The sequence below is a fragment of the Bombyx mori genome, chromosome 2 (genome assembly GCF_030269925.1).
Source record: "Bombyx mori chromosome 2, ASM3026992v2".
Classification (NCBI taxonomy): Eukaryota; Metazoa; Arthropoda; class Insecta; order Lepidoptera; family Bombycidae; genus Bombyx; species Bombyx mori.
Genome location: NC_085108.1, coordinates 6,458,981 through 6,485,683, shown reverse-complemented (window position 1 = coordinate 6,485,683; position 26,703 = coordinate 6,458,981). Strand labels below are relative to the sequence as shown.

The following is a 26,703-nucleotide window of genomic DNA, read 5'->3' as shown; positions in this document are numbered from 1 at the left end:
GCATTTTTTTCATATCGTGCCTTGTTCCTGTTCGTGCCTAAAATTATTTTTCATTTTCCAATTAATCTTGATATTTAGAGTATTTGAGTCGTCTATTATCAAAGGTGGCAATCTGTGCATTTGGACAAAAAAATTTTATTGATATGTCAATACAGATTGATTTGAATATAATCGTCTCCTTCAAAGAATACGGTTCAAAACCTACATTAAATAAAGGTTAATACTTAACCTGTTATTTATCTAAGATGTCGTTCCGAAGAGTTTTGTGACTGCCGATGGAATACAAAGTCAATAATTCGTTTTTCTGATTTACCAATCATTGTCCAAAAGTCAGATTGCCGCCTTTGATAATAGTCGACTCATTTAAAACAAACAAAAAAAAAAACTTCAGAGGTGTCAAGGGACACCCGGATGGAACGAAGTTCCTTTCGATTAATTAGTGAAGGAATTGTAATTTTTTTTTAAAGTTCTACTAATAAATTACGGCATTATGAAAAAGGAAAAAACAATACTATGAACTAAATTACTATTGTTGAAACGCTATCTCGAGAAACTGTACTCATTACGCGGACCAATCGGATACGAGCAATGTCACGCGATAAGCGCCTACACGTTGATTGGTCAGAATGACGGATCTAAAAAGTGTCGTGACAACTTTTCGTAAGAATTTTTCCGTCTAGCCCCCTTTCACAACGCGCGATAAGGAACTTCGTTCCAAAAACAATTAAGGAATTTCTTATACGAATATTATCATGATACTTAACTCAGACTTAACATAGGTAACTTGAATTATTTTAAAAATTTAATCTCAGAAATACGTAACGGAAGTGCTTAAATGAAATAAGTTATATAGTTGAGATTATTTTGCTTATTTATTAAAATACACTACACAAGGTTGTATTTTGATTTGTAGTTTCGTGCCGATTAATTTATATTACTAGTTTCTATTATTAAATCATTCAACAAACTATAGTAAAATTCATTAAAATGCTACATCAAATAATTTAGTTTTTTTTAAAATATTTAATGTTGTAACTGTATCTGTGAAATGTATTAAAAAATTGCTATTTTTATTTCGCACCTAATCGTAGTAAATTCAATTCTACTTGTTTAAAACTCAACTGAGATGAGTTCCTAAATGATTATTAAGTATGAAAAAAAGAGACAGATACAATAAATCTACAAACTTGCATTTTACATACAGGAAAATCGATTTAAACATATCGATTAAACGCGCTTGTCTCGATTTATTATATTCTTAAGTTATTAATTCATTTTAATAATTAAGTTACTACATAGTAATTTGACGAGTTCTAGGGCTATATGAGTTGAACTATGTATTTGTATGTACGCATATGTGGGTTTAATGTTCTGAGATAATATCGATATTACAAAATGGATGTGTTTTGTGTCGAATCAAAATGTCTTCCTTTTCTGATGATAGTAAAAACCTTAGATTCATATTTAAATAAATTAATAAACACGTTCCTTATATTCACTACGAATTTTTTTGTTATGAAAAATGATATTAACAATAGCAAAATATGTATTCAGATTTTAATTTGCGTTTTGTTAAGAAACTTCATATCTCACATTAACGAAGTCTTATCATGGTCACAATACAATACGTATGTACTGGCAACACTTAACTTTTGCAAGTATTTGAAGTATGAAGGGTAGAGGTTATGAGAACCGTCTCATATGGGAGGAAGCTTGAAAAAGTGTCCCACTTTCAGTACTTAATAACAGTTCAAAAGTCCTCCAGAATGGCGCTAGCACAGGCACCGGGTATTACGAGTATATGAATTGAGCAGTTGTTAACTGATTGAAGTATGCTGAGTTAGGAAATTTAATATACTAGACTATAATTAATTGGAACTCTAAGTTTGTACACTATTATGATTGTATTTTATACTTCTATAATCACAAATTTCGCCAAGACTACACTATAAAAAATATTAACAAAGAGAAACAATATTTAATCTATTCTCAATTTGATCACAGACGTCAAGAACAAAAGTTTGACAATAAATAGTATGCATGCGTGTGTTCGTCAAATACATGGTATGTAGTGTGTGTAATGTTTTCTTTATTGATTTAATGTATCTTTTATGCATTATTAAAAAAAAGACATTGTGCACTTCTTCTCTATATTCTCTATAAGCGTGGAAAATTTCATACTCCTCCGTCCGCGCAATTTTCGTAAAAAGGGATACAAAGTTTTTGCTTCACGTATTAAATAGATTAAATGACTAGAGTAGTTAGTGACAGTGTAATATACAAGACCTCACATGTTTTCGTAGTCCAAACTAATTTCGTCAATATAACCTAAAATTATTGCTGTGGTAAAACGTGGAGACATCGATTGCATTTTCTTATCAGCTTTAAATAAAATACTTTTTGTGATAGTCCTTTTTCATTTCTCTATCTTATTCTAATAACTTACAGCGCCTTTTTTTTTAATTTACCCGGTTGCTACTGTAGCGCCACCCTTATTTAGCAGATTTTAACGGACACTTTTTCACACACAGAGACGGTTCTCCTTACATCTACCCTCCATAATATGAAGGAACGCGTTTTTTTTTTATAAATTCAATATCAAAGACTACCTAATTTCAAGTCTTAAACGTCATGCAATGTGGCGACCATTATTTTAGGCATATCTTATCAGGAGTGGACATTTTTTAGCGTATTTATATCCTCAGAACGGTTAATGTTTATATTGCGAAGCGACTGTAATCCGTTGTGGTCGGTGTTACTTGAACATTTGTATGTGAGTAAATCATGATCAAGAGTATTGTTTTTTTTAATACGATTCGCACCCAATTTGATCACGTGATAAAAACACGTCCGAAGTCTCCCAATCTTTTATATGTTTTAGCGATTATTGGTGGTTCGGAGGTGTTTCCAGTTTCATCAGGACAGGTGGGCGAGCAAAGGGCTCAACCAGGAGGGATTTGCTAACAGTTACCCGAGCGCCTCCAAAGGAGACCCTAACAACTCAAGAGCAGTGCTTAGCGAATCTAATGCCGGATCGAAAACGCGATCCACTGAGAAGATCCGGCGAGAAACGCAACAGCTTAAAAGACCAACGTTTCTCAAACTAAATTTAAAGGATTGATAAAAAAAAAAAAACATCAAAATAACACTCATTAAAAAAATCGATAATGCTTTATTCAGATACGCTTACAATATGACATTTGTATTATGAAATTTACGGCGTGACGCGTTTCGGGTCTCTCGGGAACATTGAGGTCTTTCTGATGTTGTCCAGACCCAGATACAGCATCACGACGCGCTCCAGACCTATCCCGCCACCTGACGTCACAGAGGAGAGAGAGATCACACAGAGAGCCTTATGGATTCCTAATTATAATACTATCACATAGTATCAATCTGTTGTGTTGATGAGGTTCATTAATACGCTTTTATTAGCTTCAGACGTATGTATGTATGTTTGTAACGGAATCTTTGAACATGATTTTGACCCCCTTCAAAACGTCGGATTAACTCGAAATTTGGTATACTTATTAAGGACCGATGACAATGAAATATTTAAAAAAATCTATGAAAAAATTGAAATACAACTAAATAAAAAATGAAAAATAAAGAATACTTTAAAAAAAAAACCAACAAAATACGCTTTTATAGAAAATCTAGCTACCTGCGTGCGGGGGGCAGCCCAGCCGGAACGACTCGATGTACGCCGCTATCTTGCTCGTGTCTGGAAATCAAACACGCGACCCTCTCAATAACGATCACTCATTAAATCAAATCAATACAAAAAAAATTTATTCAACATAAATGAAAGTACATACTTGTTGAACGTCAAAAGAACTACCGCCAATTCACAAGAACTAGCCTCCGTCCTGAGAAGAACTGGCAAGAAACTCAGCGGGCATATTGTCTTTTTTTTTATATTAGATTTTTTTTTAAATTATCTTAACAAATATTACAATATTGAAATGCCCGGAGCGAGCAACTCATTCCCACTTTGTGCAATCTTCTAGATAATCATTGACTTTATAGTAAGCTTTATTGCACAGATGTTCTTTAATAGTTTTCTTAAACCTATGTATATGTAGGTTCTAAACATCTTGTGGGATTTTGTTGTACAGGCGCACAGACAAACACCCGAATGAATTTCGTATCTTATGTAACCTACTCATCGGCACAACAAGCTTGTGTTTGTTCCGAGTATTTCTATTATGTATGTCCGACAGTTTAGGAAACTCCTCAATATGTTTACGAACATACATCAAATTTTCAAATTAATCCGTCTAACGTGAAAATGCGCACATATTAGGTATATCATAATATATCAATATTTTTTTTCGACTAGATACTTCTCAAAAGCAACCACAATTTTACTGAGGCTTCATTTGAACTCGTCTCATACCATTTAAACTTCATTACAAAAAAATATAAGCAGAAAAAAACTCTATTATCTCCACTATCTCTATACAACGGTTCTTTCATAGCAGAGGGAGGGGGGTTGGGGGGCAGCGACTACCGTGCGCCCCCCAGCCCCCCGTGACGTCACAGATGACGCAATTACCGACGCCGTGGAGGCGCGCGCGCTCGGCGAGGAGGTCCGGGTCGTGGATCCGCTGGGCGCCGCTAAGTATCTCCTCTCCGCGCATGAACATGTCGTACGAATTCGAATATTTCTGTGGACAAATCCATTACAGTTATTACCGGTCGAATTAACGGCCGTCTGGTGTAGTGGTAAGTGACACGGTTACGACACAAGGGGGTCGCGGGTTCGAATCCCGCCAACGGAAGATATTTGTATGATAAATATAAATGTCTTTCCCAGGGTTATGGATGTATACTAAATATATGTATGTGTATAATAAAAATCTTACATTTATTTCCGTTATCTGGTACCTGTAACACAAGTTCTTTACGAACTTATCACGGGACCAGTTAAGCGTGGCGTGATCGTTAGTAAATATTTATTTATTATTTAAAAAAAAAAAATTGCCCAGACAGCCCACTAAGTTTCTCGCCGGATCCTCTCAGTGGGTCGCGTTTCCGATCCGGTGGTAGATTCTGCGAAGCACGGCTCTTGCTAGGGTCAGTGTTACCAACACGTCCGGTTTGAGCCCCGTGAGCTCACCTACTATTTAAGGTTAAGCTGAAACAGGCCCTCAAGGCTTGATAGCCTATGCTGATGCATAGGTAGGGAATAAAAATCGATCTCATGCCTCAAGATGGATGACTTTTTAATACGCTTTTATTAGCTTCAGACGTAGGTATGTATGCAACGGAATCTTTGAACATGATTTTGACCCCCTTCAAAACGTCGGATTAACTCGAAATTTTGTATACTTATTAAGGACCGATGACAATTCAATATTTAAAAAAATATTGAAAAAATTGAAAAAAATAAATAATAGTTTAAAAAAACTAACAAAATACGCTTTTATAGAAAATCCAAATAAAAAATAGAAATTAAATTTTAATAAATTTGAATTAAAAATAGTGTATGCGCATGGTGCTTGGTATCAGTATTTATGAACAGATATGAGTAGAAGAGTTATTTTGATAATATCCTGAAAAGCACCCCACGGTTTTTTACAATAAAATCACTATTTTTAATTGAAATTTATTAAAATTTATTTTCTATTGTTAGTTGGATTTTCCGTAAAAACGTATTTTGTGAGTCTTTTTAAACTATTATTTATTTTTTATTGCTTCGGTTGGTGGACGAGCCCACAGCCCACCTGGTGTTAAGAAGTTACCGGAGCCCATAGACATTTACAACGTAAATACCGTCACCCACCTTGAGATATAAGTTCTAAGGTCTCAGTATAGTTACGACGGCTGCCAAGTCCACTTACAGGGTTCCCGGGATCCGGCATGGTGTAGAAGGGTCGGACGGCGAGAGGATATTTGTCCAGGATATAGAAGTCCGTGTCGTACTTGGCCCGCACCAGCCTGCCCAGGAGCTTCTCGTCCGGAGTGGACAGGTCGTCCTCGTCTCCAACAGACACTCCTGAGGATGCACGAGATCCGATCACGAACCATCACTCGGTATACAAAGATGGGTCGGGGATTATAAAATCGAAGTTACGACCTCATATCTCTTTTTTTTTTTTTATTGCCGTATATGCAGACGAGTATACGGCCCACCTTATGGTGAGTGGTTACCGTCGCTAATGGACTTCAGCAATGCCAGGGACAGAGCCAAACCATTTAATACTCTTCACAAGTCTCCAGAAAAAGGACATGTCATAACGCTCAGGAAACACCGTGGAGGGGAGCTCACTCCAAAGCGGCAGTACATGACAAAAGAGACCTCTGGAAATGCACTCTGAAAGTATCTCATCTCAAGTCATCTCAGAAGTAAAGAGGTTATTCGTATCAAAATGTATTAACATTAGATGCGGAATTACAATATTTTTTAAGGTAATTTATAAGCTAGTAACTAAGACCTTTAAGTCTGGTCTTATTTTAATTTTAATGAAATTTTTTTATAATAAAAATGATGTTATGATTTTTTTTATTGCTTAGATGGATGGACGAGCTCACAGCCCACCTGGTGTTAAGTGGTTACTGAAGCCCATAGACATTTACAACGTAAATGCGCCACCCACCTTGAGATATAAGTTCTAAGGTCTCAAGTATAGTTACAACGGCTGCCTCACCCTTCAAACCGAAACGCATTACTGCTTCAAGGCAGAAATAGGCAGGGTACCTACCCGTGCGGACTCACAAGAGGCCCTACCACCAGTATGAAATGAAATGAAGTAGTTTAATATGAAACATGGCAAGAAATAAAATGAAAACGAAATGAAATGAGATGAGATGATATGGGATGAAATATAATCTCAGTAAAATTGTGATCATTTACTGAGACTTTTTCAGTGGACTTTTTGGAGGATCCCGAGAGGTTACGTCCAGCGGCTTTGTTTCGTTTTCCCACATTTGTGCACTTTCACAGATATTAAACAGTTAATAAACCACCGTTATTACACATTTAAACCTGAAGAAACACTAAATAGACAAAATAAAACGAATCACACAACTTCACTCCTCGCGTTCCCGCCAAAAAGTCTGATCCTCCTTAACTTTTAGTCTCCATAGTACATATGTGTATTTTTTTTTTATATTATAGTATATTTGTTAGATTTTCCTACTCATTGAATTATTTTCAATGTAAAATAAGAATAAAAACGCATTAAAAAATTAAATATTTCAGATTCATTTTTTATTTTATTTTAAGGCACTCGTTGAAGAGGTTAAAAATTGTTTTTATAGTTTTTTACAATTTCCTTTATAATATCCGTTTATTTTACACAGGCGATTCATCAATTTCGATAGTCGAAAGTCCGATATTACAATGAAATCGTTAGTAGACGGCTTTAGGTCTTGGGCCTCTGGTACTTGGTCCTTTGAGTCCAAGGCCTCTCGACCACGACGAAGCGACACTCACCAGCTTCCTTCAGCATCTGGACGGCCTGCGGAAACTCCAGCTTCAGGGGAGGATCCAAGAATTTGAAGGGTTCCACCCGGTACTGTTGACCCACAGTCGCTATCTCGGAGGCAAACCTGTAGTGGAACGTGACACACACTCCGCATATTAGATCAGCTCTATAGGCTTTCGCCTAGGTCAGCGGTCGGGGAACTTTTTTAATTATTACCCCAAAATATTTTTGTGTAAGTTGATATTACCCCATGGCGAAGAACAAAAAAAAACCAAATTGTTTCTTTTTAGCATTTTTCATATTATAGCCCCCATGATAATTTTGAAAAGAAAACAATAACTAAAAATTTATTTTAAACATCATTTCTTCAATTTATCAATGTAATAGCTAGTAATACATAACGGTAATAATAGTAATTTATGTAATATATCGTGGAGAAAAAAAAATCACCCTCAGGGAAAATATAAGTAAATAATAATTTCTTGTCATTTTATAATTCCTATGATATTTTTCTTGTATTATTATTAGACGAAAAAACTAGTTTAAGTTTTATATATAGCCCCCCATAAAAGCTTTTTTAATTGAAATGATTTTTTTTGGGAAAATAAAAGAATAGATTATATTATTATGTATATCAAACAGAAATGATTTTTTTAAGAATAAAGCTTTAAAATAATATAATATATATTTTATTCATTTTATAGCTATTAGATTTTTACAAAATATTAGGACTATAATTTTTGTCAGAAAAGCGAATTTTTTTTCCTGAAAAAAAATCATTTACATTAAAAAATATTTTTTATGGAGGCTATATATATATAAAATTTTGAAACTAGTTTTTTCGTTTAATAATAAAAGAAAAATACCATATGAATTACAAAATTACAATGATTCTAAAGAAGTTTTACTTCAAAATACCTATACTTTTTACCCCCCCCCCCCCCCCAAATTTTTATTTTACCCCATTTGGGGTAATTTACCCCGGTTCCCCGATCGCTGACCTAGGTGGTTATTTTACAGGTTTGAAAATGATAGTGACTTTGAATTTGTGACGGGCTCTGAAAACCAAAAAAAGAATGGCTGGCTAATTCGCTGGTAACCTAAGGGGCTATTCTTTTTTTTATTAATTAAATTGGTGGACGAGCTAACATCCCATCTGATGTTACTGGAGCCCATAGACATCTACAACGTAAATGCGCCATCCACCTTGAGATAAGTTCTAAGGTCTCAAGCATAGTTACAACGGCTGCCCCGCCCTTCAGACCGAAACGCATTACTGTTTCACAGCAGAAACAGGCAGGGCGGTGGTACCTATCCTTACGCACTCACAAGACGTCCAACCACCAGTAAAACTCCAACCTAACCTAGGCCCTAACAAGAGCGGTGCTTCACTGAATCTACCACCGAAATCACGACCCGCTGAGACAGATCCGGTGAGAGACTCAGCGAAGGCCTAACGTTTTTCGTCGTGACTCACTCTTCGATCAACAATAGTAACTAGATAAAGGGATACGTACAAAATTAAAGCAAAAACTGTCCGCGTGAATATATACTTATATAGCTACATTCGTTTACTAACAAACGGAGAAAAAAGTTTTGAAACAGTTTTACGTTCAAACTAATAACAACTATGGCACCTAGTAATACAGTCACAAATCTCCAAAACATTATCTAATACTTACGATCATTCGTCACATAAAACGAGCAAAGCAATAAATTACTCCTGTCACTTACCAATAAAAAGACATATTTTAAACAACTTTTAATGTGAAATCAATCTTAACTGGCAACAAATAAAGTAACTTTTCCCTTAATTGCTCTGAGAACTAACATCGTTTTGCTTTATTTATTTTTGCTTCTTGAAATGCCGATTTCTATTTACTACAGGAGGTAAGGGAGTCGCGCTTAACACTAAAATAATTTATTAACAAATTAAAGTAAAAGTTTAGTTGTTTACTTTTTATGTTTTGGAAATGTATGTTTGTTAGTATCTATACATTACTTATTATTTTATTAGCGTTACGTTTTTGTGTAATATATATTTTTAAGTTTTCGCGACCAGTGCACATAATAAAATAACGTTTAAACGGTTTCAAGCGTGGTATTTTTATTACAATGTTTCGGCCACGTTTCAGTAGCCGTGAGCACGGAAGGCAAAGATGTCCAGTGTCAATAAGCGGAGATCTTAGCTGGCTTATAAAAGTCATCTCTTGTTTCTCTGGCGACAATCGAGATCCATTCTGTACACGTGATTGCTAGGAAAGCTAAAATAAAAATGGAAAGCTAAGTATCTAATGAGAGTCCAACAAACAGACACAAAAGCAGCATTAACCAATTTTAACCAACTAATTTTGAAGTGCTGCTAACAAATTTTAAAAAATTATTAGAACACAAATCTACTCCATGCATTTACTGTTCTGTTAAGCAAAAGTTTGTCCATGTGTTGGTCGAGCGTTGGCCAACATTTGTAGCGGTGGTTAAAAATCGGTAATTTTGTTCAAAATTTAATATTATTTATAAGTTTAAAGCTTACAATATAGTTTATACTTCGTGTACTTACCGAAAGTAAGATATTCCGGCCGTTAAATTGCTTTTTCGGGACTTATTTTTGCAACTCTTGAATACACACTGCGGTATTGTGAGACGGGTTGACATTGGCTGTGTTTGAAGTGAACTAAACAAAATAAGAGCTCACATTTCAAGTGCGCTGTTATTTGACGAGACGGATTTTATGCACCGACCCGAAATCTAGTTACTATTGTTGATCGAAGGACTCACTGGTCCCTTAGCCCCCGGAACATCTCCGTGAATGTGCCCCCTATGGTGTCCAGGACCTCGTGGTAGTGCTGCTTGAAGGACATCTCTAGGTCGAGCCCCACAAACTCGGTGAGGTGACGGTGGGTGTTCGAGTCTTCGGCTCTGAACACAGCCCCAACCGTGAACACCTGTACGTCAAGCATGGAAACCTATATATATAGTATATTAGATAGCCTTGAGAGGCTATTTCAGCTTCACCCTAACGTGTTTAGGTGAGCTGACGGGGCTCAAGCCTGACGACGTTGCTAACACGAACCCTAGCAAGAGCAGTGCTTCGCAGAATCTATCACCGGATCGGAAACGCGACCCACTGAGAAGATCCGACAAGAAACTCAGTGGGCTGTGTCTGTGGGTTAATTCGCTCGTCGAGCCTTTCGTCGCAAGCGACGGGTTCGACGAGGACGGTGACCGGTGCTTGTGGTGCCTAAAAGCACCGTTAATGGATCGGGAGGATCCGTAATGACGTGTGTTGGGTGACGTCGACTGTTTACCATTCGGTCTACATAATCGGGTATGTAGTTTCCAGCGGCCACAACCAGAGGGTTCTCATGTCGTGCTGCCTTCTCAAAGGGACGCAGCGATACCGACTGTAGATACTTAGGATTCGTAATGTATACGGAAACGGACCATTACATTAGACCAGTGTTTCCCAACCTTTTTTGTGTCACGCTCCACTGTAGCATTCCTAAATTTTTATGTCCCCCCATACATAAGTTTTAACATTAAAAAAATGATTTGTTCACTCCGGAAACATAAATGATAGGTTTTACTAAACTATGTAAGTATGTATACACAGTACGTATACCAAAATAACATTAAATTTTATTATTGATAGCCGAGTCCCGCGATGCTACCCGCGGTTATTGTCGTATTGCGGGTGACGTTGCGGGGCGAAGCTAGTCTAAAAAAAGTAGCCTAAGTTACTCCTTATATCATCAGCTACCTGTCAGTGAAAGTCCTGTCAAAATCGGTCCAGCCGTTCCAGAGATTAGCCGGAACAAACAGACAGACTCACGGGGTTCAACCGGTTCAGAGAATTTGCTAAAGCAGTGCTTCGTAGAATCTACCACCGGATCGGAGACGCGATCCACTGAGAAGATCCGGCGAGAAACTCAGTGGGCTGTGTCTGTGGGTTAATTTACTCGTCGAGCCCTTCGTCGCGATCGTTCGAACGATGGTTCCGCCTATTACGGAACACCCTGTATACAAATTCCCTACAGTAATGGTTCATCGATCTGAAGATCTTCCCTTTGTGGTTTCCTGTAAGCGTGTACCTTGTCGAAGTCCGCCGCGATCGCCATCTGCTTGTATAGCTGAGGGCTCTGCGCGAGATACGCCGAGGACTTGAAGTAGGAGACGGTGAACACGTTAGCGCCGCCCTCGGACGCGGCAGATATAATCTTCGGCGTGTGGATCTCGACGAAGCCTGGCGACGACGGAATGGTTTTGTCAGTGACAATGGACCGTCATGGGGGCGTGCGAGGGAGACAGCACGATCGATGTTTTAGATACTAAAATCGATTGTAGATTAAACGGATATTATAAAGGAAATTATGAAAGACTATAAAAAAAATTTAACCTCTTCAAGGAAAAATTAATCTAGAACATGTTTTGTATTTTACATTGAAAATAATTCAATGAGTAGGAAAAATTAACATATATATTTTAGATATTCGAAAAAAAAAAACATACACTTATGTACTATGGAGGGTAAAAGTTAAGGAGGATCAGACTTTTTGGCGGGAACGCGAGGAGTGAAGTTGTGTGATTTCTTTTATTTTGTCTATTTAGTGTTTCTTCAGGTTTAAATGTGTAATAACGGTGGTTTATTAACTGTTTAATATCTGTGAAAGTGCACAAATGTGGGAAAATGAAACAAAAGCGCTGGACGTAGCTTCTCGGAATCACTTCACTTCATAAAGGTCTAAAGGTCTTAATTACCAGGTCATAAAATTCCTTAAAAAAAAAGGAGAATCATCTAAGTGTATTAGAAACTGTCCGCTGAAACAGAACCAATTAAGATGGCGCCACTGTAGCAAGTGGAAGAATTTAAATAACAGCGCCATAAGCTATTAGAGTAGGATACTAAATTAAGAAGGCAAGAAACAATTCCTATGTAAATTATAATCAAAATAAATACATATTGTTGAGATTTTAAATATTGCATACTTTTTAACTACACAAAATCACGAAAAATATTAATTTTTTTCAATCCAACACCCTTAATTCTGTTTAAAACTGCTATATACGCATCATTTCCACTTCCTACACTAGCGCTATTTCGGTGAGTCTTCCAACAACAAATTTCTATTTACAGACTTTTTTTTTTTTTTTTTTTTTTCCTACCTAAGCCCTAGCGGCTATTTCAGCGTAACCCTAACTTTAGTAGGTGAGCTCACGGGGCTCAAACCTGACGATGTTGCTAACACGAACCCTAGCAAGAGTCGTGCTTCGCAGAATCTACCACCGGATCGGAAACGCGACCCACTGAGAAGATCCGGCGAGAAACTCAGTGGGCTGTGTCTGAGAGTTAATTTACTCGTCGAACCCGTCGCTTGCGACGAAGGGCAAGAACGGTGACCGGTGCTTGAAGTACCTAAAAGCACCGTTAGTGGATCGGGAGGATCCGAGATGACGTGTTTTGGGCGACGTCGACTGCTTTCCATTCTGTCCGCAGGATCGGGAATGTAGTTACCGGCGGCCACGATGAGAGGGTTCTCGTGTCGTGCCGCTTTATCGAAGTGGCGCATGGACGCCGACTGCAGATACTTACTGATGGACTCTAAGTCCAGGTCGTCATGGAGGTCGACGTTCCTGACGAACCACGGGGCTCCGACGGCTATCCTGCAAAAACGGGATTGAATAATTTGCAAGGATTTTAAGTGTATGCGGGCCGCGTGAGCGAACACTACACTTGCATAGGTCATGACGGGGCGTATGCAAGTTTTGTAGAGTGTCACCTTATTTCTAAGGGACATTTTACTTCGCCTACATATCATCGGGTAGAGATTTACAGACATTTCAACTTGTCCCCTATACAATGTTTTTTATTGCTTAGATATGTGGACGAGCTCACAGCCCACCTGGTGTTAAGTGGTTACTGGAGTCCATAGACATCCACAACGTAAATGCGCCACCCACCTTGAGGTACAAGTTCTAAGATCTCAAGTATAGTTACAACGGCTGACCCACCCTTCAAACCAAAACGCATTACTGCTTCACGGCAGAAATAGGCAGGTTGGTGGTACCTACCCGCGCGGACTCACAAGAGCTCCTGCCACCAGTAATTTTGGGAACGAATATTTTTGGAAATTGTGTACACTTATAATGCGAAAAGACGTAATGTGACCTTTCTTCGTGAGGATATCCCTGAAGAGCCTGCAGACCCCGGCCTCGATCCTGAAGACGGCCTGGTTAGCCGGCGTGCGCAGATCCAAAACCCGATTGTCGAGCCGGGTGTCCTGGTTCACGCGGATCTTCAAGGCTTCCGGCTCCTACGGGTCACGGAGGACATAAAGACATTACGCAAATTATTTAATTTTACGCTGCGCTTCCTTTTGCCCCCAAAGCAATGACAGTCTCCGACGTACAGTATGTATTTTTATCTTTTCCAGAATTTCTGTAAATCAAACGGTTGATCTGGAAGAGATCGCTTTTTTTATCGTCCTTGTAGGCAGGCCTGATGGCGAGTGGTTACCGTCGCCCGAAGACTTCAGCAATGCCAAGGGCAGGGCCGCTGCTTTTAGCGATAAGACCCCCTATTATACAAATCTACTTATTGACTGTTTTTTTATATTGTGTGTCTATGTACTATCGCGTGTCTATGTACTATGGTAGGTTCCACCAGCTGTCGTACTATACAACTGCTACATAGAATCCATGTCTCGGGGCACCTGTCTCAAGCAATAAAAAGTACATTGAAACATGAGGTGGAATCACTTTGGGAAGGCAGCACGACATGAGAACCCTCTTGTCGTGGCCGCTGGAAACTACATACCCGATCCTGTAGACCGAATGGTAAACCGTCGACGTCGCCCAAAACACGTCATTACGGATCCTCCCGATCCAGTAACGGTGCTTTTAGGTACCACAAGCACCGGTCATCGAATTAACCCACAGACACAGCCCACTGAGTTTCTCGCCGGATCTTCTCAGTGGGTCGCGTTTCCGATCCGGTGGTAGATTCTGCGAAGCACTGCTCTTGCTAGGGTCAGTGTTATAGCTTCACTCCGGTTTGAGCCCCGTGAGCTCACCTACTAGTTAAGGTTACGCTGAAATAGCCTCTCTAGCTTAAGTCCTCGCGACAAGTGCTGCATCAGCTCACAATACATCCTGCAAATAAAGAGGGGACACTCACATCACTCTTCTCCGGTCTGGCCGCGTCCTCGATCTGCAGAGGAAGCTGGGATCTGGCGCTCGATACCGTCCATATCTGATGAGCCACCAGTTCCACGTCCTTAATTGTGCACGATTCGACTGGGGCGGCCGTCCTCACGACCGAAGCCTCCACGTCGACTATCGACTCTCTCGTGATGCTGCCGACAAGGGTGTTTACCGGTCGCCACATTTACTGATGGTAGGACCTCTTGTGAGTCCGCGCGGGTAGATACCACCGCCCTGCCTATTTCTGCCGTGAAGCAGTAATGGGGTAATGAAGTGAAGCAGTGATGAGGGGTGGGGCAGCCGTTGTAACTATAAAGGTGGGTGGCGGCATTTACGTTGTAGTCGCTAGGGGCTCCAGTAGCCACTTAACACCAGGTGGTCTATGAGCTCGTCCACGCATCTAAGCAATAAAAAAACGTGAGAGTGCCAGTATCCCTTCCAAACCACCCCACCCCCCCCAGTCTGGAAGCATTCTATGTAGCAAATCAATTTGTTTTTCAATTTGTTTTTTTGGTCTTCAACAGACTTAGATAAAAATCTATGTACATATATAATAAGATAAGATAAAATATTGTAATTTGAACGAATAAGTTTATAAGAATTGTTGTTGTCCAACATGCATATAATATTAAGGTGATTCATTAAAATAAATTACATTTTTATCTACATTAGTGATTTTAATTTATTGCATACTAAAGTCTCCGGTTGAAAGTTTATTATGAGAATATCTATGAATTTCTTTTTGATTGTAGATACTGGGGTGGTCATGTGGATGTGTTCATCGTCAAAGCTGACATTCTTGGCGCTAACATTGTCCATCAATTAAAACACAACATTCATCAGACTCACAAGCGATAAGTCCAACAGAATTGCTATTACTAATTTCTTCAGCCACGCAGCCATAACAACTTTATTAATTAAAACTACTTCAGATATTTAATCTTGTATTTATTATTACCAGAATCATCCACGACCATGGAGTTTGTAAGGTAATTAACAATAAAATGACAATAAACTACCCAAGATAACACCGCTAAAGTGTTTTAAATTCAGAAATGCTATTGTTGTAATAATCATCACATGATATGTCTGCAGTTAGGGGTTGCATCGAGTAATAACTAGGATTCAAGTTTCCTGACCAAAAAGGGTTAAATCATCTGGATATAGATAAAGTTTATGCTTATCATAACAATGTATTGTCATCAAAACTGAACCAACACACAAAACTTCAGAACCTTACAATAAGAGGAAGCGGTTCCAATATGTCTTACCTACCCGCGCGGATTCACAAAAAGTCCTAACACCAGTAATTACGCAAATTATAATTTTGCGGATTTCATTTTTATTACACGATGTTATTCCTTCACCGTGGAAGTCAATCGTGAACATTTCTTGAGCACAAACAAACAAGCTTTGGCTCAGGACGCCTCATCAGTTACTGACTTACTTGCCGGTGAATTTGACCATCTGTTTGCTGATCTTCCGTTGCTCGTTAACGCTAACCAGCAGCTGAACTGTGCTCGAGGTCTGCCTCAGCACAGCGAAGCACTGCTTGCCTTTAGCTCGAGAAGTTTGTAGACGAGCTGCATCAAACAAATATCTTCTAGGTTCAAAAGAATAAAGATAAAATAAATAAAGATTGCCGAGGACAGGTAGACGTGGGGAAGCATGGTGGTAGGTACCACCACCCTGCCTATTTCTGCCGTGAAGCATTAATGCGTTTCGGTTTGAAGGGTGGGGCAGCCGTTGTAACTACACTGAGACCTTAGAACTTATATCTCAAGGTGGGTGGCGCATTTACGTTGTAGATGTCTATGGGCTCCAGTATCCACTTAAAACCAGGTGGGCTGTGAGCTCGTACACCCATCTAAGCAATAAAAAAAAAGCATTGTGCATCGAGCGGTCAACATTTTAAATTAGACACGACCTTCAACAATGAAGAGACCGACTCAGAAGAAGAAGAAATGAGTTAATTAAATTTTTATCACAAACTAGCTGACCCGGCAGACTTCGTAGTGCCTCAATCGATAAATAAAAGACCTAAGCTTTTGTATAAAATAAACTTAAAACAAACAAAAGGAATCCGTCCGACGGGGGACACATCAAAGGAAAAATAAAATAGTTGTTTTTATTTAATTCCGAGCATTTTTATATTTATCTAAATTTTAAACCTTCTCTGGACTTCCACAAATAATTCAAGACCAAAATTAGCCAAATCGGTCCAGCCGTTCTCGAGTTTTAGGGAGACTAACGAACAGCAATTTATTTTTATATATATGTTACCGGAAATGTATGTAATCCGTCATTGTATACAATTCCTAGGAAATGTATGTAATTCCTAAAATCGCACGGAAATGTGTGAAATAAATTATATTATACTTACACATTACACATTTCCTAGGAAATCTATACATTTCCTAAATAGCAATCGGAAATGTAAAACATTTAAGATATTGGTGGGTACGCGGGGACAGCGGGACGAGTCTTGCACTACGGTCAGTTGCCAATTTGCAATCCACTGGAACCGGCCAGGGATTTAAGAAGTGCCTTTGCAAGAAAAACTGTGCTACATCAAGATGTCTGTGTTTTAAAAATAAAGTATTATGTACTTCCAAATGCCATTCGAGCTTACCCTGCAAAAATAAATAGCTATATGGACTGACAAAGTATTATAATATAAAGATTTACTTTTATACTTTGACATTTATAATTACTTAATTATCAGACTGATTACTTGCCAAATGAAAATTTGATTTTATAAGAATAAATATAAGTTGATTTTGTGATACGTTAAAAGTTAATAGATAGTTGATTTTAGAAGTTTTAATGAGTAAGATAATATGAATATATTATTATTATTTTACGGTATGACTGTTACCCGATTGTCTCAATAGTGTTATAATAAAAAAATATTATTAACAACGTGTTTTATTACAGAAAGCATTTACTTTATACATTTCCTAATACGATATTGGAATTATATACAATTCCGAGGAAATTTATACATTTCCTAGGATATCTATACATTAAATAGTTTTTCAAACAATATTTTATACATTTCCTAAATAGTATCGGAATTGTACACATTTCCTAGGATTTCTATACAATTCCTTGATTTCATACATTTCCGGTAACATATATATAGATTAGGTATTTTGTATACAAGTTACAACTTATACAATTAGTATGTCATATAAGTTGTATCTCTGAGTCATAATTTTATAGAATATCATAGTCTTATTTTAATGATTATATACCAGCTTTTGAATATGTTTGTCAAACTAGTGTAAAATATTTTTATTTAATAAGTCACATTTTCTTCACAAGCTATTATTAATTATTATATTAAATTATTTCCTTACATTATAAGTTAGATTAGTTGTAAGGAACATTGTGTACACATTCAGCACTTTGTCTTGTTTAGTCGTGGTTTAGTTATGGCTTATGTTGTGAGCCAGATTTTGTTTCTTTTTACTTGTGTTTTTTATGAATCTTTTTAGCTTGTGATGTGTATTTTGTGCCTAATAAATAAATAAACAAGCAATTCAGTAGATATTATACAAAAAAAAAGCAGTAGTAGTTACAAAAGTTTAAATCCTCTATGTTGATTTATTACTAAATGGTTCAAATTAAAATATAAATAACTTGAATCATTTTAGCTTTCCCCATAAACAATATGCCTATTATATCTGGCTTAGTATTGATTTCTCCGACACCCAGTATAAACTACTTTACACATACCTCTAACCCAAACAGTTTGACCGTCCATTTTGATACTCAAATTTTCAACATCAGTGTAAACCCTGTCACGATGTTCACCTGACGATTGGATCATTTTCATATTCCCATAAAGTCCTTCTGAGAAGTCAGGCTCTGATTCCGTTGATGGCTGAGCTGATGAAGCCTGAGAAAATATTATGGGTTAGAACTAGAACCAAATTTATATTTGGAACAAGTGAGCCCCAAGCCTCATCAGATTTGTTACAATAGATATACAATAATTACAATAGGCATTTTATTTTGAAATCATTGTAGTGGAAAACAGCAGCACTGCAGGTCTACAATATCAAGAATGGTTTCTTTATAACAGTTTATAATAAAAATACTGCAGTGTTTTGTATTCTCCCTTATGCTCAGCTTTCGATTAACAGATTTGGTTGATTCATCAAGGATTTTATTATATATTTATGTACCTATTTATTTTTAAAAACATATATAAGTATCTACGTCAATAGCTGGTACCCATTACAGAGGGAATATTAAATTGGGGCTGAATGACATTGTGTGATTTGTTCCAAATTATTTATTACTAGTTTTTTGTCTGTAACTCCGTCCTCGTGGAATTAACTATTGCATAACTTTGGCATAACATTAAATTTTACCCCCTACTTCATTTACGTAGAAAGTGAAAAGATGTTGAAACATTCCTTATTGGTGCTCCACTTGTATTGGTTTTACCGTGATGTTGTAGCCTATAGTGTTCCTCAATAAATGAGCTATCTAACACTGAAAGAATTATTCAAATCGGACCAGTAGTTCCTGAGATTAGCATGTTCAAACAAACAAACTCTTCAGCTTTATAATATATGTATAGATTAGAATAAATATATTGCAGTGTTTAGCGTAAGCAACTACCTTATGCTCGGCTTTCTTTTGTTGTTTCTCAGCGGTTTTGGCAGCTTTTTTGGCTGCCTTCTTACTGGCCGCCGCATCCCCAACAACTATAGATGGATCTTCCGATTTAACCATGATTATATCTGCAAGCAGAAAACGACAACTTATTCTCGAGGATCACCGTCAACTATCATGAAAATTATTTCAATTGTTTACCTTTGTGATTAGTTTGAAAATATGAACAAAACTAGCCGCAAAGTTTACTAGAAAATTAAGATTTTATTTTTTTGTGTACGTACCTATCTAAAAGTATCTTATTAATGTATCTACTGATATCTTTATTATCAATGTATTGTTTTCAATTTTACTTTTGAATCTTGGAGGTTATCAGATGTGATGAAAATTAATGAGAAATTTGTTGGAGTAGAGATTGGAAATCCGAAATCAATTTGTCGTGTTATCGATTTTGTCACGAAAAAAAACCCTTTAAGTCGAATTCATGCAGTGGACAATTTTTGACACATGTGAGGGAGTTCGTATAGAGTCCCTTCTTTATTTCGCCGTAGTCGTGTTTTAAGTAATTAACACCACAGTTGAAACAATATAAATTATATTGATGTAGCGGCATAAAGTAATTACATTAAATTATATTAGGTATATTAGTTATTTAACACATTATAAATTATTTTTTATGTTTTAAATATTTGGCGGTAAAAAGGTATTGTGTCACAGACTATATTCTTTTTCCCACATCTCGTGCGTTCCGGCTTACGCATAATAAAACGCCACACCACCCCCCTACGGAGAAGGAGAATCCGCAGAAAAAGAGAAAAATTATCATAGGTCGAAAGGTTTGGAGAAGTGGACTCTGCGACCTGAACGGGTGGTATATTGAGGTGTATGTGTAGGAGTAGCAGTTAGAGGTGCCGAAGGCACGAGTGGACATAAAGGGACATTAGTAGCATCCGGTTGCGCTGGTTGAGGCACAGAAACCCGCGGTGCTGGTACTGGAACGAGATCTACTAAAGAATTTTCGACGAAGGCTGGCTTAATTCTGTCGACACTGACCGTCACCTGTTTCCCTTTTACTTCAATCGACCACGTTTTTCCGTCCTCGGCTCTAGATATAACTCTATGAGGACCAGAGTAGGGTGGTTGCATTGAACGTCTAACCGAATCCTCCCTGAGCATGACATGGCTGGCGGTGGAAAGATTTTTGAATATGAAAGGTGATGGCTTAGTGTGTGAGGAACATGGAGTGGGACGCAATTTAGACATACGCTGTCTTAACTTTACGACAAAATCGGTCGGGTCCTCGAAGCCAGAAGGACCAGGTGGTACTAACAGTTCCCCTGGAAGCGTTAATGTTTCTCCGTAAAGCAATTCCGCTACTGTTGCTTGTAGATCTTCTTTAAAAGCAGAACGCATTCCTAATAAGACCAAAGGTAATGCATTCAACCACGAATCATCATAACACATCAGAGAGGCCTTTAATTGTCTATGCATGCGCTCCACGAGCCCATTGGCACAAGGGTGGTAACTAGTAGTGCGTATACGTTTAGTACCACATAAATTAGTAAGGCGTCTGAAAAGGTCCGACTCGAACTGTCGTCCCTGGTCGGTTGTGATGACAGCAGGTACTCCGAATCGAGCAATCCAACCGGCTACAAAGGTGCTCGCCACTTCTTCTGCTGTTATTCCGTGCATAGGCCAAACTTCGGGCCATCGAGTGTAGCGATCCACAGCAGTCAGGCAGTATTGGAAGTCAGAACAAGATGGAAGAGGGCCTATGATGTCAATATGGACATGCTTCAGCCGAGACGTAGGACTGGAGAAGTGTCCAAGTGGAGATCTTATATGCCGCGTCACCTTACTTCGCTGGCAAGCAACGCAGGTTTGACACCAATAACGGCAATCTTTGGCAATGCCAGGCCACACGAAACGGTCTGAGATCAATCGAATGGTTGATCTAGTACCAGGATGGCTAAGATTATGTAGCTGAGCAAAAATCTTCTTTCGCATAGGTTCCGATACAAATGGGCGTGGTCGCCCTGTTGACATGTCGCAGACCAAAACAGTGTTTGTGCCAGGAACTACGACGTTCTCTAGTTTTAGAGAAGAATTCGCATTGTTACGATACTTTTTCAATTCGTCGTCAAGTTTTTGGCAAGCGGAGAGAGCAGAATGGTCAGTTTCAAAACTAACAGCTTCGATGCGGGACATGGCGTCCGCCACCGTATTGTCTTCCCCTTTTATATGGACAATGTCCGTGGTAAACTGCGAAATAAAAGACAGTTGATTTAACTGTACCGGAGGAAGCCTTTCGCGACGTTGCGAGAACGCGTAAACTAATGGCTTATGGTCCGTATAAATTGTTACGTGCTGTGCGGCTAGGAAGTGTCGATAATGTTGCACACTCTCATATACCGCAAGAAGTTCTCGGTAGTATGCTGGCCACTGGCACTGTCGGGGATTCAGCTTTTTACTAAAGAAACCCAGAGGTTGCCAAGCGTCACCGACTTTCTGCTGAAGGCAGGCACCAACGTGAGAACTGGAAGCGTCGGTGAAAAGCCCTAGTTCAGCGTTAGGCAACGGGTGTGCCAACAGAGCTGCAGATGACAAGCTATCTTTACAGGCATTAAAGCATTCCTCGAGCTCAGGTGTCCAAATGATCGGTGTGAGACCTTTACCTCCAGCGGCCACGATCGCGTTGACTAGCGGTGCTTGTAACTTGGCCGCATTGCGCAGAAATCGGCGATAATAATTAACCATCCCAATGAAACGACGGAGTCCTTGTACAGTCTGTGGTAGAGGAAAATCTTTTAGAGCTTGAATGCGCTCTGATGGTGGTTGTGTTCCGTCGGCAGATATTCTGTTTCCGAGAAAAGTAACCTCAGGAGCACCAAACACGCATTTTGCTGGATTTATAACGATTCCGTAGTTTTCAAATCGCTTGAAAAGAGTACGAAGGTGTGCAGCATGTTGAAGAGCATCACGGGAATACACTAATATGTCGTCAACGTACGCAAAGCAAAAATCGAGACCTTGGACAACTTCGTCTATAAATCTTTGAAACGTTTGGCCTGCGTTGCGCAGACCAAAAGTCATGTAATTAAATTCATAGAGTCCGAAGGGTGTTATGATGGCGGTTTTACAAATATCCTCAGGCGCAACAGGAATTTGCTGATATGCCTTAACGAGGTCAATTGTACTAAATATACTACACCCAGATATGTTATGGCCGACGTCACCGATATGGCGAACTGGGTACCTGTCGGGTATGGTACGTGAATTCAAAGCACGATAATCGCCGCAGGGTCGCCAGGTGCCGTCGCGCTTAGGGACCATATGAAGTGGAGAAGACCACGAACTTTTCGAAGGTCTGGCTGTCCCGCACTGTACCATATCATCAAAAACCTTTTTGGCCTCTTGAAGTTTTTGAGGTGCCAGACGTCTAGGACGACAAGAGACTGGGGCGCCCTCAGTGGTTAGAATATAATGAACTGTGTTATGCTTCGGCTCACGAATAAGTCCTGGTGGCTTCGTAATGGACGGAAATTCCGCAAGAAGTGCACTAAATTGGGATGACGGAGCGCAGACAACTTTGACGCTGGTCTGGTCTAAAACAGCGACGGCCGCAACGCATGACAACCCGGTAATGCTATCGACGAGTCTCTTGCTGGCACAATCTGGCAACAACCGATAGTGCGCCAGAAAATCGGAGCCAATGATGGCGGTGTTGACGTCAGCGATAATAAATCGCCATTGAAATGTGCGGCGTAGCCCCAAATTAAGCGCCATTTCTATATGACCAAAAGTGCGTATCTCACTACCATTGGCAGCCGCTAACGTATAGTTTGAACGTGCCGGCTTATTTGCTAACCACTGGTATGGGTAACAGGAGAGGTCAGAGCCTGTGTCTATTAAAAAACGGCGCTTGGTTGCGCTTTCGGTGACAAATAATCGGCGACTCTCCTTTAAGCAGTCAGACGTCGCCATCATTGACTGCTTTTGTCGTTTTCCGAAGGTGGCGGCGGCGTCCAGGTACATGGTTGAATACACTTAACAGCTTTAGTATTAAATTTCCTATGGTAAAAGCACATTTGAAGCTTACCAGGCGTTTGTGAGCGTCGTCGCTGGTTTGAGAAATCCCGGGTTCTATTTCTACCGCGCTCTGCAGTAAGCACAGCAAGCTGACGCGTGACCTCATCCAGACGCCGTGTGATATCTTCTAACGAAGGGGGTGAGACGGCAGACGTGCTTGCTGAGAAAACAGCAGATGAATGAGGTGCGACCATACTAGGCGAAACTTCCAAAATTTTGTCCGCTAGCTCAGCGACTTTGTCCAGCGAGAGTTCTGATTGGGCGGCCAAAATTGCTTGGAGATGTTGTGGGAGGCGACGCATCCATAGCTGGCGAAACAAATTTTCATCAGTGAGGGTGTTTCCTGCCAATGATCTAAGATGACGTAAAAACTGCGAAGGACGGCAGTCACCCAACTCAACATCACTGACAAGTTGCCGGACACGTTGCTCCTCAGACGTGGACAACCTACGGATCAACTCGGATTTGAGGCGACCATATTTGTCCTCAGGTGGTGGTTGGAGAATAATGTCCTCTACCTCCCCAATAACTCGGGTATCTAACTGAGCAATCACGTAGTTAAATTTAGTCAGGTCAGCGGAGATGCCTGAAATCGAAAACTGTGCCTCTACCTGAGCAAACCAAATTGCAGGCCGATCAGGCCAGAAAGGAGGAAGTTTTATGGCTACTGTGCATACTGAGGTAGGTTGAGGAAATAATGGCTCTGTGGGGGGTGGGTCCGTTTTATCAACGCGTTGCATTTTAAATTTTTGTAACTCAGCCTTTAGGATGGCATTTTGTTGTTGTAACAGCGTATTTTCTTCTCTTACTAATTGTTCGTTTGCCTCCATCATTGAACTTTACGTATACAATTGTAAAAAAAAAGCATTTATACAGTTTAACAACTTAAAAAATAATAATAATAATAAGTAAAGAAGAAAATGAAAATTGATGATTATGGTAAAAGATGGCAAAATACCTGACAATAAGAGGCACAGTAAAACAATTAAATAAAATTATAGTAAACAAGAAAATAGAAATTAGTTAAATACAAATGTGATGATAACACCGACTTACATTTCGTGACTATTTACTTTATAGCATTCATGTAGATAAAACCTAAAACTGTAATTATTTTGCCTCGTAAAAACAAATATTTCCTTACTACTAATCGTACAAGAATACCTTAATATTATTATTAATTACAATGTTATACTATGAATTGGTGGAGCAATGAAGGCCCGTTAACAAAATATGATTAACTATTGTTACAAAAGGAACCTTTAAATTAAATTAAAATTTTGTTTTTCTTGTTTTTTTATGTCGACAAAGACAAAGCTGTTATATATGCAATTATGTAACAAAATTAAAGTTACAGTATAGGCGGAGAATATGAAGAAGTATTAAGATTAAAATAAAATAAAAAATATAAAACACTTCACTGAGTTAATCAGAAAACACAAAAAAAAAAAGAAAATAAGTTCCATGTTGTGGAATGCCGCACCAGGTGTTTAACCGCTTGTACTTGATCACTCTGCTGTGCGCGGCGATGCTGCGCCAAGTGTATATGGTTTGTAGACGATCTTGCCTGAATGCTGTGCCAGGTGTATATAGTTTGTACTCGACCTTGTCTGGATGCTGCGCCTGGTGTATATGGTTTCTACTCGATCTCTATTTGTAACGATCGATCACGTCGGGGTCACCAATGAGGGAGTTCGTATAGAGTCCCTTCTTTATTTCGCCGTAGTCGTGTTTTAAGTAATTAACACCACAGTTGAAACAATATAAATTATATTGATGTAGCGGCATAAAGTAATTACATTAAATTATATTAGGTATATTAGTTATTTAACACATTATAAATTATTTTTTATGTTTTAAATATTTGGCGGTAAAAAGGTATTGTGTCACAGACTATATTCTTTTTCCCACATCTCGTGCGTTCCGGCTTACGCATAATAAAACGCCACACATGTAACGACGTTGCATCATGTTTCATTGACTCTTTTGTTACGTATGAAAATACTTCATAATTCGTGTATAATAAAAATTCGCAACCTGAATGTAAATTGATCCTTCAATTCTACCAGAATCGATTTAAAGATCGATTCTTTTTGGAAAGTTGCGCATCTCCCTATGCAAAAGGTCTTATCAACTAACTGTCAAAAGTCAAGAAAAACAGCTGTCTTAATTCAAGCGACATTCACCCATATAGGTTTCCTACTTCATTGCATTCACCGCCCGATCCAATAAGAGATAGATAGATAGATAGATCCAATTTTTAAATTAGTACCGTAAAATGGGGCGATTAGGGACAAATTCCAACTTTATGAGCAATTTTAAGGTAGTTGTTGATGTATAAAATGCTATATAAGGATCAAAATGATTGAGTCTTGGGGGCATCTTTGTTGTCTAATTTAAAATTATGCAACTAGCATTCCAGTTTAAGCAAAAAATGCAAAAATAGGTGTAATCCCTATTTACCCGAAAATTGCGGTTAATTGGGACGAAATGATAAATTTGCTAGGGTTGGTACTACTTTTATTTTTATATATAGTTTTAATTAATTTATTTATTTACTGGCACCAACAAAGTGATCATCAATAAAAAAAATTAAAAAACTGACAAAAGTACATGGCAGACATCACCTCAATTAAAGGTGCAATCGACAGTGCTGATATTTCTATCTGGGTTAAGAGATTAGGTGTGTCGGTTATTCCATGGATTAATCAGATGAATACCCCTATTCTGAACAAATATTAAATATTTTATTATGTATTACTTAGACATTTTTGTCCACCTTGAGATTTCATTGATCTTGTTACATGTCTCTGCAAAATCGACTTACTTATATTAAATTGCTTATCTATTTCAACTAAAGACTTATTCCCAATTTCGCTTCGAATAAACCAGATTTTTACCAACAAATTTAAAAAATATTGTTATAACTACATAGACAACCCTACAAACCTGTACCTATTTATACTTAGGTCGTTTCCATTTCACGTATTCTCATCCCAATTGACCTCTTTTTCGTTGTTATTTGTACCTAAGACGTCCCCAATATCCCCAAAAACAACAGATTTTTACATGTATTTTTATTTAATCAAATACATTAAAACCAATAACAACTGAGACTTACCTTTAATATATATGCTGGTTCAAACACTAAATAACGTTTATATTTTTTTTTTTTATTTTTATGATTGAAAGTTTACTGGTGGCCCGAAGGCCTTTCCAGTTTCACCAGGACAGGTGGGCGAGCAAAGGCTCAGCCAAGAGGGGTGGGATTTGCTAACAACTGCCCGAGCGCCTCCGAAGGAGACCTAACAACTCAAGAGCAATTGTTTCGCGAATGAATCTACTACCGGAT

General features: G+C 38.5%; 1 protein-coding gene and 2 long non-coding RNA genes across 5 annotated transcripts; 2 read left to right on the top strand and 1 right to left on the bottom strand.

Annotated features, from left to right (window-relative positions):
• Positions 1 to 228: 228 nt before the first annotated feature.
• Positions 229 to 3,629, top strand: LOC134200514 (uncharacterized). The gene is made up of 2 exons (XR_009975470.1): positions 229 to 2,773; positions 2,882 to 3,629. It is a non-coding gene; the product is annotated as an uncharacterized LOC134200514 (long non-coding RNA).
• Positions 3,144 to 24,222, bottom strand: LOC101739619 (aspartate--tRNA ligase, cytoplasmic). Of its 3 annotated transcripts, none has more exons than XM_021352673.3 (13): positions 19,547 to 19,763; positions 19,269 to 19,390; positions 18,375 to 18,537; positions 16,081 to 16,216; positions 14,608 to 14,785; positions 13,600 to 13,744; positions 11,525 to 11,676; positions 10,212 to 10,378; positions 7,442 to 7,557; positions 5,847 to 6,001; positions 4,559 to 4,670; positions 3,665 to 3,724; positions 3,144 to 3,318 (listed from the first exon to the last, which is right to left on the bottom strand). In XM_021352673.3, the coding sequence occupies exons 2-13, from the start codon at positions 19,380 to 19,382 to the stop codon at positions 3,215 to 3,217; spliced, it is 1,602 nt and encodes a 533-aa protein (XP_021208348.1). In that variant the 5' UTR covers positions 19,383 to 19,390; positions 19,547 to 19,763; the 3' UTR covers positions 3,144 to 3,214. The 3 variants fall into 3 exon arrangements, 2 of the variants coding, with proteins under 2 accessions (XP_021208348.1, XP_037872613.1); XM_038016685.2 differs by having other exon boundaries at positions 19,464 to 19,724; XR_009975056.1 differs by lacking the exons at positions 3,144 to 3,318; positions 3,665 to 3,724; positions 4,559 to 4,670; ... (6 more) ...; positions 16,081 to 16,216; positions 18,375 to 18,537 and having other exon boundaries at positions 19,268 to 19,390; positions 19,547 to 24,222.
• On the top strand, positions 14,785 to 15,573 carry LOC134200517 (uncharacterized). The gene is made up of 2 exons (XR_009975472.1): positions 14,785 to 15,266; positions 15,386 to 15,573. It is a non-coding gene; the product is annotated as an uncharacterized LOC134200517 (long non-coding RNA).
• Positions 24,223 to 26,703: the final 2,481 nt, after the last annotated feature.